The following is a 14,639-nucleotide window of genomic DNA, read 5'->3' as shown; positions in this document are numbered from 1 at the left end:
CGAAGAAGATGATAAATAATTAATTTTAATAAATTAATATAATTTTTAAAAATAATATTAATATTAAATAATAAAAGAAAAGAACTTGATTTTGCTCTCTTTCCTTCTCACTTCTTGGTTCAATCAGTTTTAAAATGAGATCCACTTCCTCTTCTTATTAAATCAAATGGTACAACATTCTTTTAAAGTAAAAAAATGATTCCGCATTGTTTTATTGATAAAAATAAAATAAAATTATATTATCATATAGAAAAAAAAGAACTAATTAATCATTAATTCTTAGTTTTTTAGTTGAGTATTGATAAAGGAACCTTCTAATCAGTTGAGTTAAGCAAAGCAGGTAACTATCACTCGAATTTTCTTGTGAAAGTTAGCTATGAAAGCTAGATTCAACAGCTTTTTAAAAAAAACATAGAAAAAACAACGTTGCATAGATATTGTGTTCATAGATTTATTGTATTATGGATCACATTATAAATATATAAATCACACTATAAACATATAATATTTGCATTGTAGATGATATTGTAATATCATGAGAAGTGTTGTCTGTTTTTTGTTTTTTTTAGAAGTTATTGAGTTTGGCTAAGTAACCAAACCTAGTGCTATTAGATCATGCTTGATAGCTAAACCTAGTATTATTATTTAGCCAAACCCAATAACATTAGATTTAACTATTGAGCATTACCGAGCAACTTTTAGTATGGTATTTCTTGTGCTATAGTGTCATTTACGATGAAAAAATTATACATACATAACTATTTTTATCAAACAATTACCAGTACTTCAAAACTGTAGAACATGATGCTCATCAGCTTTCGTACTTATATGATGGTCACTGGAAGGTTACATAATCGTTAACTTTAAAATCTGAGAAATTAGTTGTGATGCGCGCAAACTGACCTGAACACCCACGTTAATCTAAAATAAAAGCGCTAGCTTACTAAGAATCTTAAACCTCTCTGTATTCCTTGGACAGATAATGGCATCCTTCATGGCTTCTCCACATCAAGAACAAGAATATGATGAACATTTTGCATTGCACACGCCCCGAACATGCGGGTGCAAACTATGTGATTTTTCATAGAGAAGCTTCTTCTTGTTGGATTCACATTTGCATGATTATCTTTGGACAAATAATCAGACATGATATGATTATCACAGCACGAAACTTGATAAAAATGATCAAAATTCACCATGAGTGGAGCTATTTTGAATTGAATAATTAATTTAAGTGGAATTTTTTAAACTTGAAATTGAGATTTATGTATGTTTATATTATTTTGTATTATTATTTGATCATGAAAATTTTAATATAATATTAAAAATTATATTAATTTAAAATTTAAAATTATTAATTACAAGATATAATTTATATTATTTTTAATGTTATGGTGTGTTTTTGTTACCAAACATAAATAAAAAAAATCTGGATTGGGTTTTCAAAACAAAAGGAGAAAGGGCACACACCGTAAAAGACAATTAAAAGTTTATTCTGTCAATTAACCCTAAAAAACAAAAATAAAAGCAAAGCAGAGATCAAAAACCTTCGTTCTTTGGCTGACAACCAATCTTCCTGGATAAAAAAGAGACGACCCCCCCACCAAGAAGTTTGGTGGAATTTGGTGGAAAGGAAAGATGGACAAGAGAGGAAAGTTGCATGCAGGTCTCTATCTCACACCCTATCTCGAGACCAAAACACATAAAAGTGAGAAAATTATGATAGCGAAGAAGCCATATCGTCAAGAAGTCAAAGAAATAAAGAAAAGAAAGCTTGGGCTTTATGATCGTAGGTGCTGAGACAAAGCGTAGTTTATACGTTCTTGGTAAATTATTTCAATAAATTAAACAAGATTTCATTATAGACAAAGTGTCATGTTTTTTAAGGTAGGATAATATAATGAGGAGATCGAGTTTATCTGTGTCCTCTAGCCAAAGATTCATGCTTTCCAGTATAAATGAGAAAATATAAAAATTCATACAAGAAATGAAAAGGAAAAAGATGAGGAGCTTCATGCTTAAAAAACCGAACTTCTTTTATTATTGATTTAATATTTAGCTGTTTTCTTAAGTGACTCAAATGCCTTGAGTGATTGATGAATATGATCACATAGTTACAAATACTGCCATGGGCGAATCCAATTAAAAAATATATCTTGTCAAAAATTTTGATTTCTGGAGTCTAGATCACTCTAATAATTTAAAACTGCCGCTGGACTGTTTTTTTTTTAAATAATTTTTTATTGTTTTGAAATACCAATATTAAAAAATAAAAAATATATTTTAATATATTTTTAAACAAAAAATATTGTAAAAAATTAGTTTCTTCTACACTCTTAAACAAACATTAAAATTATGTAATTATTTTGTTAAATTGGATAAAAAAATTCATTTATTGGCAAGATTAAAAATATATTAAAAATTAGAAACTCGTAAAGTTGTCATTTAATTTTCTTTTTCAAATTTTCTTTGCAATTGCTTGAGCCTCACAAAGAAAGAAGATGGTGGGGGTTACGAAACTTGTAGAAAAGTTTTGGTAAGGCGGTGTGCCTTTTCTGTTACATTCCTTTTTCCAAAGTATTAGATTTTGAGTTGAGACAAGGTTTGAGCACAAGTGCAGCGCAGTTTCATATAGCCAAAGATTCATGCTTTTCAGTAAATGATAAAATATAAAAATTCATACAAGAAAAGGAAATAGATGAACGAAAAAATAAAACATTAGATCGGGAGCTTCATGCTTAAAAAGCTAAATTTGTTTTAATTTTTATTTAATTTATGCCAGTTTGAACTTTATTAAATAATTAATACTTCCTACTCTTAATTTGGCTGATCATAAGTTTAGCAGAAAAAGGGTCGAAAAATGCCACAATCTTCTTCGTGCCAACACATAAATCCCATGAAATTTGAAGGGAATGTGAGCTTAAGAGCTTTGCTTACAATTGAAAGTTCAAATGTGAACGGTGAGACTTTCTTGGGATAATAAGACATCAATTTACCTCCCCTACAAGGCTACAACCTACATCGACATGACATAACCAAGCAAAATGAAATCAATGTAAGGTTATTCCTCACCTCTACAGAAAGATCTTAGCTCAATCTTGCATCGCCTCTCAGACCCTCCTGCAAAAGGGGCATGCTTTTGTTTAAAAAGGGCGTTTGGTTTTGACTTGAAAGTCCCAATCATAGTACCATATTGCATAAAAACTAACTTGAAAGCAAGCAAGTCTGAACGCATAACGGAGCCTATAATGTATAAATAATTCGCTGGTTAGTCATAGTCAATCTACCTATATCATAAGCTAACACCAAATGTTTAATCTATTGACTACACACTAAAACAACAAAGAACATATGGTTAAATGCTGTTGATGCACTTAAACAGAGGAAGAAAATGTACTTTCTCCACATAGCATGCAGTGCGAGCAACTGTGATATCGGAATTCTGATCACGCTCTCGGAACAAAATATAGCAAACTCACACAGTTGCAAAGGTTTGGGAGGATCTGATGTGGTTGGGCTCTTGGATGTTCAAATTCTTAAGTAGGGATCTTAATCCCCACGGAAGAAATGTCAAGGTAGAAAAGAAATAAATTGCTGTTATATAATAATATAAATTATATTTTAAGATAGTTTAAATTATTAAGTTGAGATGATTTTTTAATATAATATTAAAGTTTTAATAATTAAATATATATAAATTTTATTTTAAAATTTTATTTATTTAAATTATTAAATTAAGATGATTTGTGTATAATTTCTACCTTAAACAACAAATACATATAGATAAAATTATTCAGGAATTGAAGCATTTTCTAATTCATGCATTCAATATCGACACAAAAAAAGATTTGCAAAAATAAGACAATGGCCAATGTCATTTCAAAAACTTTTAATGCAAATTGAGGAGGAATATCAACCAAAATTAACTGAAAGAGAAAAGTATTGCTAATGAATCGTCAAAAAAAATAATTAAAGAACAAACAATAAATGCTTAAAACAAGGGAACTGTCCGAAGAGATTACCTTCAAAGTATAATTCCGTTCTCGATAGGGATCATCTCCCTGCAAGAAAGAACAACCAAACCTATAAATTTCTTGATGATGACAAGGATTATATAAAGACCCAGATGGACCGACAAGAGAAACAAAGAAAAAGTTCCAACCTTTATAGCCAAGATCAAAATTTTCATGTCCCAATCCAGTTTAGTATATAACATGAAAGTTTCTACATCATCCAATTTTGAAGTCTAATGTTTACAAAGTGAAATTAAAAATGTTCATTTCTTTAGCTAGGAGTTGTTAAAGACACTTACAGAGAAAAGCTTGAGAAGAGGGCAAAGGAAAGACAAGAAAGTAGTTGTTGGATGATGTTGAATCATCACTTGAAGCGGAGACACTTTCTTTTGTATCAGAGTTAGGAGATTTGGCATGAAATTGGTTTCTGCAGACAGTGTTTGCCCTTGATGATGCTGGAAGGCTTGGGTATTTTGTAAGGTTATTTTAGGGTTTTTTCCTGTCTTTTCTTTTTTCTTCCAGAGATTTGGCTGTCGAGTAAAAACTGTCACTCTGTTGATGCTGGATTTGGAAATTAACAAATTTTTTTCGTTATTTTATCTTTTCAAGTGCAGTTTATTTGAGACCAGGCTTGATTCTCTACGGTAGTTAGTTTTGTATTTGGTTCTCGCAGCATTGAAAAAAAAAAAAACACTCAGTTGATGTTCAATTTAAAAATTAAAAAAATAATTTTATTAATTTAAAACAATTAAAGTTTTAAAAACCAAATTTTAAATTCATTATTAATTATTATTATTTTACACTCCAGTTTGATTAATTTATGATTAGGCTTGTTTGTTATTAATGTCTAAAAAAAAAATATAATATTTGATTGATGCTTATTTTTATATTTAATTTTCTAGAAAACTCAAAATAAAATGGGATATTATTTTATTTTTAAATATTAAATTTGGTTCTAATTCTTTGGTTTTGTTTTTATGTTTTTCAATTATATTTTTTAATATTAAATTAGTTAAAAATTAAGTTTTTTAATTTTATTTTTTATAAAATTATCTAAATATCACAAGAATTACAAGTTTAATGATTAATAAAAGCTGGTTCAAGTTATTTTTTATTTTTTTAATTAAAATTATTTTTTAATTTTACTTTTTAATATTAAAATAATTAATAATAATGATTTATAATTTTTTTATTTAGTATCTATTAATTTATCTCAATATTTGAATATAGATAACAAATTCAGCTGTTTAATCTGTTTAAACATGACAAAACAACGTAGTTATGGGTGCCTTCAAGGCTCATTAAACCTAGGTATCTTTTCCCATAATTTTCTATTAGATCATATTTATTTTTTAAAAAATAATTTTTGAGAAATTATTTTTTAAAATTTTTTATTTTTGTTTATTATTAGAAAAGTTCGTCAATGAAAAATATTTTCTGATCAACAAAAAACATTTTTCAATCAACAAAAAATACTTTCTGATCAATAAAAAATATTTTTCAGTCAAAAAAATTTGATTTAGTTTTCAGAAAAGTGTTTTTCTTTTTAGCTATATTTTTTTTAAACAGTGGTTTTCAGGAAAACACTTTTCAAATTTTATTGTATTTATTTTCTAGAAAGTGATTTTCTAGAAATTACTTTCCAAATTTGTTATATTTGTTTATTGTTAGAAAGTTGGTAAATGAAAAACACTTTTCAGTCAAAGAAAAATTTGGCTTGATTTTCAGGAAAGTGTTTTCCTGAAAAATTTAAGAGGATAACACTTTTCGGAAGTTGTGAAAAATTTAGAAATGTCATTATTTGTTGATTATATCAAATTTGATCCTCAAACTTTTGATTGTTATATATATTTTGTTTTGAATATTTATATTTCAATTTCATTTTTTAAAATTTAGTTTTTATATTAACTTTGGTCTTCATTTTTATAATTGTTATTTGCTTTTCTCCTATTATTTTTTTATTGAAATTTTCTATCTATCAAATTTGATTTTTATTCTTTTGATTGTTAGTTATTTTATTTGAAAAATACTTTATGAAATGTTAATTATCATTGTTTTAATTTTTTCATTTTTTTTTAGATTTGATCTTTATTATTTTGATTATTATTTATTTTATTTAAAATAATTTATGAAATGTTTTTTTAATTTCATTATTATTCAACTTTTAATTTATAAGATTTGCTCCTTATTATTTTAATAAACTTGAAAAAAATAAAATATAAATAAATTATTTTCTATTTTATTTTTCATACCATAACCAAACAGTAGAAAGTGTTTTTCAGTTTATTTTCTATAACATTACCAAACATTGGAAAATAATTTACTTTTTAAAAATTTATTTTTTTAAAATTTACTTTCCAAAAAATTATTTTTTAAAAAGTTTATTTTAAAAAATAATAATTTTTCTGCCAACAAACAAAGCCTTAATCTAATAGTTTTCTTTACAGTGTCTTCTTACCATCAACAGGTTTTCACAGTGGCACTAGTTTGGCTGATCTCGATGGCAGAATGCAGGACTAATTGGTCTCCACCACCTTTTTTAAGATGGCAGAATGCAGGACTAATTGGTTTCCACCACCTTTTTTACTCTTTCTTTTTAAAAAAATTTGATAGATAAAAATATGGAAAAATTGGTGCACTTTGAGTGCTTTTTTAAATTAAGTATTTTTTTAAAAAATATTTTTAAAAAATTAATTTTTTATTTTAAATTATTATATTTTTACTGTTTTTTAATTATTTTAATGTGCTAATATCAAAAATAATTTTTTAAAAAAAGTAAAAAAATTTAAAAAATTTAAAAAATAATGATAATTATATTTTTAAATAAGTTGTAATAAAATAAAATAACACGATAAAAAGGATAAGGAAAAGAAGAAAAGTGAAAGCACAAAGTGGATTAAAAAAAAAAAGGAAAACCATGGTTGACGAGGTCTTGCTCACGTATAATATTATTATTTAAAAAAATAATAATTATTATATTTTTTTGAAATTTTGTATTTATTAAATGTATTCTTTATTTTTTTTAATTTTTACTTATTTTATTTAAAATAATTTATAAAATTATTATTATTATTATTTTAATTTCATCGTCATATAATATTTTTATGTATTAGATTTGATCTCTATTATTTTGAATGTTATTTATTTTATTTGATATAATTTCTAAAAAAAAATTTCAATTTCATTCTCATACAATTTTTTAATTTGTAAGATTTTTTTTATTTTTTTTAAAAATTTTAAAAAATAAAATATTAATAAGATATTTTTTAGTTTAGTTTCCATGACATAAATATCGAACAACAAAAAATATTTTTTAATTTATTTTTCATGATATTATCAAAAATTAAAAAAATAATTTATTTCTTAAGAATTTATTTTTTAATTATTTATTTTTATAAAAAAAAACATTTTCCAACAAATAAATATATCCTATGTTGTGTGTGTATTTGCCAAAATTATAGGAAGTTGATGGAGAGAACGTTAACTCTCTGTGTTTTTTAGTGAGTTGATTTAGCCTCCTTAGGTAGTCGTTCATGGAAATTTATTTATATACCCCTAAGCCATGTCCACTTGCATGGAGTAGCACTCCAAATTGAGAATAGATGTTAACTGAGTAATTATTAAGGATAATAGCGTTTAGTGGTGAGAATTTTATATATATATATATATATATATAGTAGTCGAGTAAAATCAATATTTAAAACAAAATTATTAAAAATTAGTGACAGAATAAGAAGAGAGTTTACAAGAGAACATCTTAACACAAAAGCAAATAAACAAAAGACCAAACTAATAAATCAAGTCTAGGATATATTTAGGATTTCTAATTAAATCAAACTTTGTGTAATTAAAATTTTTAACTAAGAATTTTAATTAAAAAACCAAACAATAAAAGGTAAGATATATAAAATAGGTCAGTCAAGAGTCTTGAATTCGAAAATAAATTGATTATGAGTTAATTATATAAATCAATAAAAACCTTCACTGGGAAACAAGGTTATCTCTAATAAACCTAAACTATTCCTAAAGATTTTTGAATTTCTAGATAAACAACTTAAACACTCCAATTAAGAATTCGAAAATAAATTGATTATGAGTTAATTATATAAATCAATAAAAACCTATTCCTAAAGATTTTTGAATTTATAGATAAACAACTTAAACACTCCAATTAATAAATAAATCTATCATAAAAATTCCGCATAGTATAATGATAAAACATATAATCAATATTATCGATTTATTCATAACAAAAAATACAAACAATATCTCACAACAAAAAAAAAAAAAGATTTTATTTTATAAGGACCATTAGCATTACACATTTTGTTTATTTTTGTATTTGAAAAATATTTTTGAAAAAAATAATTTTTTTATTTTAAATTAATTTTTTTAAATTATTTTGATATACTAATATAAAAATTATTTTAATATATTTTTAAATAAAAAATACTTTACAAATCAATAAAAAACACACCTCCTGCTTATTAAGTACCGGCTATATAAAAGGTTGGTGAGTTAAATTACCCAAAAAGCTAAATCTAGGCAGTCATACCTAATGCTCATAGCATGAATGCCTGTGAAATGGGCAAAGCTTTTTTACCTATACCCATCGATTGCTTATTCCTGTATATTTTGCTTTTCTTAAAAAATATTTTCATCATTCATTGCATCATAAGAGAAATTGTTACTTTATGGATTTGATCTAAATGGATTAAACCAATTTATTTCTAAAAGATGCAAAGCTTTATTTTCTTTGAGATCTCTTTTTCATTAATCACATTTTTGGAGAGAAAAAAACATATTTTGTGGGCAAAAAACTATCATTCAGGATTGATGATGCATTTTGCTTTGTTACTTTCTTCTTCTTCTTATGAATTGTTTTCCTCCATATTGTTTTTTTATGAATTCTGTATTTAAATAATCACTTTTTTAAAAGTTTACCTCTTTTTTTCTAATTCAAGATTTCTTTTTTTCCAATTTTAATACATGGTTTTTTAGATAATAATCTTATTAATCAATGCATTGATTTTTGATACATGTCACGCAATTTAATAAAATTATAAGAAAAATTAAAGCATAAACACAATATTTTTTTTAAAAACCACACAAAGTACAAGTGTTTTTTTAAACACACAGACACAAAACCAGCAACTATATTTATAGAATCTCTAACCAACCACCAACAAATCCAATTACCAACAAATTCAATATTAATTAGAAAATAATCTTTAATAAATTTTATATCAACCAAAAAACCTATATCTACTAGGAGATCAAATCCTTAGACTATAAGGATTAGAAATTAATAACAACTTGGTTTAATTCCAACACTTTTTCTTTAAACAAATCTCGTTATTCTTAAATTTCAAGAACAAATTTGCTTTTAATGGTTTTATAAAAATATATTTTAAATTTTAACTTTGAAGGCATAAGAATTGATTCTTTAAACAAATCTCGTTATTCTTAAATTTCAAGAACAAATTTGCTTTTAATGGTTTTATAAAAATATATTTTAAATTTTAACTTTGAAGGCATAATAATTGATTTGAAATCCACTTAGCCAAGCCTCTAGCTTGAACCAAATCTATTTATAAAAAAACAAATCAAAGTTGACTTAACGAGTCCAATATTAAAACTTAATTTGTTTTTAAAAAATAAAAAATTTCAATTTATCTTTATTTTTAAATTAAAATAACTTTAACTTGGGTTAAAACGTCTAATTTACCATAAGTCCCGTGAGTTTGAGTTTAATAACTTTAAAATTAATTGCAGGAAAAATAAAAAGAAAGGAACCTATCTTGAATTGAAGTTTCCATTTTCATTATTGAGCTTGAAGATGAAATGGAGCCCCGTTAATCATTTTCACCGAAAGATAAACGAAAACCACTTGAGCCCCTTGTATTGAGCTTGTCTTAATCCATTTAACCAGAACGCCACGTGCACCCTTAAAATGACAAACAAGTTTCTCTTATCCATTTAACAACTAATTTGTCTTGTAACAAGTTCAGTTTGTTTGGGACTAAACTTTCATGCATGGTCTCTGATGCTGTCGACTTTGTCCCTTTGGTTATTATAAAGTTATTAACCCGGCCCCTCTGCTTTCAATTAATAAGCGGTCGAATTCCTTTAAAAACTTTATATTAATTAAATGAAGTAAAAACTCTCTGAATTATTTACTGAATATTCTATAAATCCAATAAATATATAAAATATTATAAATTATTAAATATCTGTAAATTCAATAAATATATAAAATATTACAAAATTGATATATATATATATATATACAAGGATTCGAAGAAGACAAATCTCTTCTATATTAAAACTGTATTTTTATAATGCCTAATCATTTACTCTAAATTATAGGACCCATGCTACTGCCTAATCATTGACCCTAAACTATAGGACCCATGCTACGTATCACAAGCATTTTTACTGACTACAACTTGAAAAGTTAAAATAGCTCAGTTTTTATTTTTTAATATGTTATTTTATTTTATTTATTTATTTTTTAAAATGTGTTATTTATCTACATGATTCATGTAGCCCTATTTATTATTTTAAAATTCATTTTAATCTTTAAAGTTTTATTCTGATGATTTGATTTTGATTGAAAGCTAATTAATTTAAATTTCTTAAGCAAATAAGGAATTAAAAAAATGATAATTAAAATTAAAAAAATATCAAACATGAATGGTGTGTGCTAAAAGTTTTGAAAAAGATATACTTTAGTGATCTAACATTAAAAATAATGTATATTATATGATTTTAGTATCTTTATTTTTTTTAAATTTAATTTTAATATAAAATTTAATTTTTATTATTTTTAATTCATAGTTGAAAAACTACTAGGAGAGCTAATCAAATTATAGTGGTAAAAAAAGACAAATACTATTAATGCTAATTTAAGCTATCAAAATTGTTAATGTTTATTTCAAATGGTTTCATTTGATAAGAAAAATTCATATTATATTTTTTTAATCTTAAATTTATGAAAAAATATATCTAAACTTAATTTTATTTTTGATTTCAGGTTAATTTTAGTTTTTGAGATGATTTTTTTTAAAATTTTTTATACTATTGATAGGTTTATTATGGTTCTTAAGATATTTTGTAGGTATTTTAGGTTAAAAAATATTTTTTAAGTAAAAAAATATAAACCTTGATTTTTTTATTATCATAAAAAAAAGAGAAATTAGATAAATCAAATATCGTATATAGTCTAATTTTTTTTCTTTTTAAGAAATCATGTTGTCCACTCTAGTCTCAATAAAAAAATAATAATAGCCTAGTCATGTGGGTTAGGCTTTGCTTCTTTTTTTTTTTCTCATTTTTTTTAAGTTAATGCTTTTTGTATTTTTTAATTTTTTATATATTTAGATTAATACTCCTTCTCTCTTTTATTTTATTTAGATAGCCTATTTCAAATAATGATTATTTTTTTATATACATTTAAATTTTGAAGAGTTTTTCTAATTCATCTATAATTTTTTGTTTAGTCTAAATAAACTTTATTCTTGAAAATCAAAAAAATTATTTTCAAATAATATTTCTAATATATGCAACATTGCATAATATATTTTTCTTTTCTTTTATTCAATCAATTTAATTTGTGTTTCTATTATTATTATTATTTTCTTTGATAAAAAATTATTGAATACAACTAGGTAAATATCTCAGCTTAATTTATATATGTTTCTTAATTTGAAAAGTTAATAAATTCAATATTTTTATTTTAAAAATATATCTAACCCGCAACAAATTACGAGTCGAGTATTTATTATTATCTATCATCTATTGAATATGTTTAGTAAACACTAACATAACACTTGTCTAGGCAGTCCAAACCAAACATGGTTTGAAATGTCACATTACCAGCTAGATAGATAAATAGTAATGGTGTATTTATTTTTGTAGTTGAGCTTATTTTTCAAATTATCTTTTAATTTTTTTTTCACCTAAAAGAGTATCAAATTTATACCTTTTAGATTATTTTTTATGATTTGATATAATTATATATAAAAAAATGAAGTAATATTTATTTATATATTTTTAGATTATTTTATACCTTTTAGATTATTTTTGATATAATCTAAAAGGTATCAAATTTATACCTTTTAGATTATTTTTTATGATTTGATATAATTATATATAAAAAAATGAAGTAATATTTATTTAATATATTTTTAACTAAAAGATATTTTTTTTTAAAAAAAACAACATACACCATATTACCAAACCAAATTTTAATATATTTTTAACTAAAAAATATTTTTTTTAAAAAAAATAACATACACCATATTACCAAACCAAATATAAACAAAGAAAACTAAATTATAGAATATCCTAGTAAAAATATCCTTATATCCCCTTGCAAGTAGCATTATGCAATAACCTGATGGCATATGCCAAGAACTTCATCATGTTCCTAGACCCCCACTTAATTTGGATTAACCCAAAATAAAAACCCTACAAAATGCCATGCCAAAACTCCTTCCCCACATGGCAACTTTCTATTTGTCTAATTTAATTATAACAGACCCCACAACCTCCTATTATTAGGATAAATCCTCACAAATTTTCAAATTAGTTAATGATCACTCCTTGTGTGATTATCTTAATAAACTTGACCAATACTCTGTAACATACTAGCATCTCATGATAGAATATTTTGAGCATATCCAGAGTTCTCCAGCTAAACAATTATTGCTCAGACTGACGTGGAACACAGCTGCCACTGTAATAAACTTGCTCAAGATCCAATGAGTACTTGCCACATAAGTTACAGACAACCTTCATGTATGCGGCATATAGTACGTCCACTTAGGTCTTGAAATCTTAATATAAATACGCCACTCTTTCAGGGACTTTTCCAAACCACAACTCAAAACATTTCTTTTTTTTGAAGCCTTGTTTGTTTAAGAATAACATGGCTCAAGTCATAGCCAGAATACCTTTAAACTACAGGGGTTTTGAGGAGGATGTCGGATTTTCTGATGATCCAGCGTATTTTACTGACATTGTTTTCGGATCTTGGGAAGAACAGGAAGTGTCACATGAGAGTTCATGTACCTCAGGTGATTATAATGAGGATGATGATGATGAGAGTAGTCCTTGTAATGTTGAAGAGAACAACAGATTTTGGGAAACACAAAGCCAACTTCTTCAGGTGAATTTTCATTTTCTTTTCAATTTACAATGTGCCCAAGGTACTTTAAGGTCACTGTGAGATTAAATTATGCGTAATGGAAATTAGTATTGATTATTTACGGTTGCTTTTGCAGGGAACATTGTATAGAACAAGTCCTCTTGAGACCAAAATTCGTCAAGCTACAAAAGAAGCTATGAAGGAAATTGATGGGATTGGCATGTATTGTTTGTGTTGGAAACCGATGGCCGGAGCTTGCCGGAATTGTTTGCAAAGAGAAATTTCAATTCGGCTTCAAAATCAAGGCTATAATTGTGCCATTTGCAAGTCCAAGTGGAAGAGATCTGAAGAAATTCCTTCAGGTTCAACACATAAATCATTTCTTTCTATCTTCTTATGACAAAAATGTTCTTCACTGTTAACCATAAAATGACAATCATATATGAAATAATCAGTATTGATTAAGACCATAGGATGTTATTAATGGAGCTATATAGACATGTATGATCTAAGTGACTGCCGGGGTTAAACATTTTTCTGCAAATTTATGCAGGGGAACACACTTTTTTGGAAGTGGTGGGCAAATTAAATTCAAAGAAGGGAGAGATGAGAGTGGTAATTGAGTTGAATTTTCGAGCCGAATTTGAGATGGCGAAAGCAAATCATGAATACAAACAACTAATTAACCGGTTACCAGAGGTATATGTAGGCAAGACGGAAAGGCTAAAAGCCTTGATCAAGATATTATGCTCAGCAGCTAAAAAGTGCATGAAGGAGAAGAAGATGCACTTGGGTCCATGGAGGAAGCTTAAGTATATGCAATCTAAGTGGGCAGGCACATTTGAGAGAACAACACCAGCACCATATTTGCCTGGTGGATTTTCGGACCGGCGCCCGCATAAGTCTAGGGCATCCATGTTAACTTGTGATCTATCGGAGACTTTGCCTGTCTGGCACCGTACAGCAGTTCAAGTTTTGTGACTCAAATTTCGGAAGATTATGCCTAAAGGGATTCCTGTAATCAAGACCTTGGGGCAGCTTAATTATCCATGCATGCAAACGTGGCATGATGAGCACACTTGACGAGCGAGACTCAGAAGAAAAGTTTTACATGTTCAAGTTCAGACACTTGTGCCGCGCTATATAACCCCTAATTTTGCATCTGTGGAGAAAAAATAAATAAATTTGTCCACGGTTTAGTTGTAAATAAATACTAGTTTGTGTTGGGTTTGAGAGCTAGGTAATTGAGTGGGGTTGGTTGATTGTATGATACGGATATATTGAACTTCTCTTTTAAAGGAGATTTGTCTTGCTTTCTATTTTTATATTTTTTTTAAAATAATTATTTGAAAGCATGGATTTTTTTATGATGTAATTATAAATTATTTCTTCTGTCTATATTTTTATTTTTATTTTTATTTAATTTTCATCCAAACAATAGAAACTCAATCCTTTAAAAGACAAAGATTTAAACT

The 14,639-nt window shown here is 25.8% G+C and overlaps 1 protein-coding gene and 1 long non-coding RNA gene across 3 annotated transcripts; one reads left to right on the top strand and one right to left on the bottom strand.

Annotated features, from left to right (window-relative positions):
* Positions 1-2,812: 2,812 nt before the first annotated feature.
* LOC105109775 (uncharacterized) lies at positions 2,813-4,600 on the bottom strand. 2 transcript variants are annotated; one of them, XR_839325.1, is made up of 3 exons: positions 4,163-4,600; positions 4,023-4,061; positions 2,813-3,120 (listed from the first exon to the last, which is right to left on the bottom strand). It is a non-coding gene; the product is annotated as an uncharacterized LOC105109775 (long non-coding RNA). The 2 variants fall into 2 exon arrangements; XR_839326.1 differs by having other exon boundaries at positions 4,313-4,600.
* Positions 4,601-12,911: 8,311 nt separating this feature from the next.
* On the top strand, positions 12,912-14,433 carry LOC105109777 (uncharacterized). The gene is made up of 3 exons (XM_011004584.1): positions 12,912-13,185; positions 13,301-13,526; positions 13,718-14,433. Exons 1-3 carry the CDS (start codon positions 12,946-12,948, stop codon positions 14,143-14,145), a joined length of 894 nt encoding a protein of 297 aa, XP_011002886.1. The 5' UTR covers positions 12,912-12,945; the 3' UTR covers positions 14,146-14,433.
* Positions 14,434-14,639: the final 206 nt, after the last annotated feature.

This window comes from Populus euphratica, unplaced genomic scaffold (genome assembly GCF_000495115.2).
Source record: "Populus euphratica unplaced genomic scaffold, PopEup_1.0 scaffold228.1, whole genome shotgun sequence".
Taxonomy (NCBI): domain Eukaryota; kingdom Viridiplantae; phylum Streptophyta; class Magnoliopsida; order Malpighiales; family Salicaceae; genus Populus; species Populus euphratica.
This window is presented reverse-complemented; position numbering and strand designations above follow the sequence as displayed.

Bases quoted from the DNA above. Each gene is read 5' to 3' on its own strand.
- LOC105109777 (XM_011004584.1), top strand. From the start codon at position 12,946: ATGGCTCAAGTCATAGCCAGAATACCTTTAAACTACAGGGGTTTTGAG. The intron at 13,186-13,300 runs GTGAATTTTCAT...TTGCTTTTGCAG, and splicing joins CACAAAGCCAACTTCTTCAG to GGAACATTGTATAGAACAAG. The intron at 13,527-13,717 runs GTTCAACACATA...AAATTTATGCAG, and splicing joins ATCTGAAGAAATTCCTTCAG to GGGAACACACTTTTTTGGAA.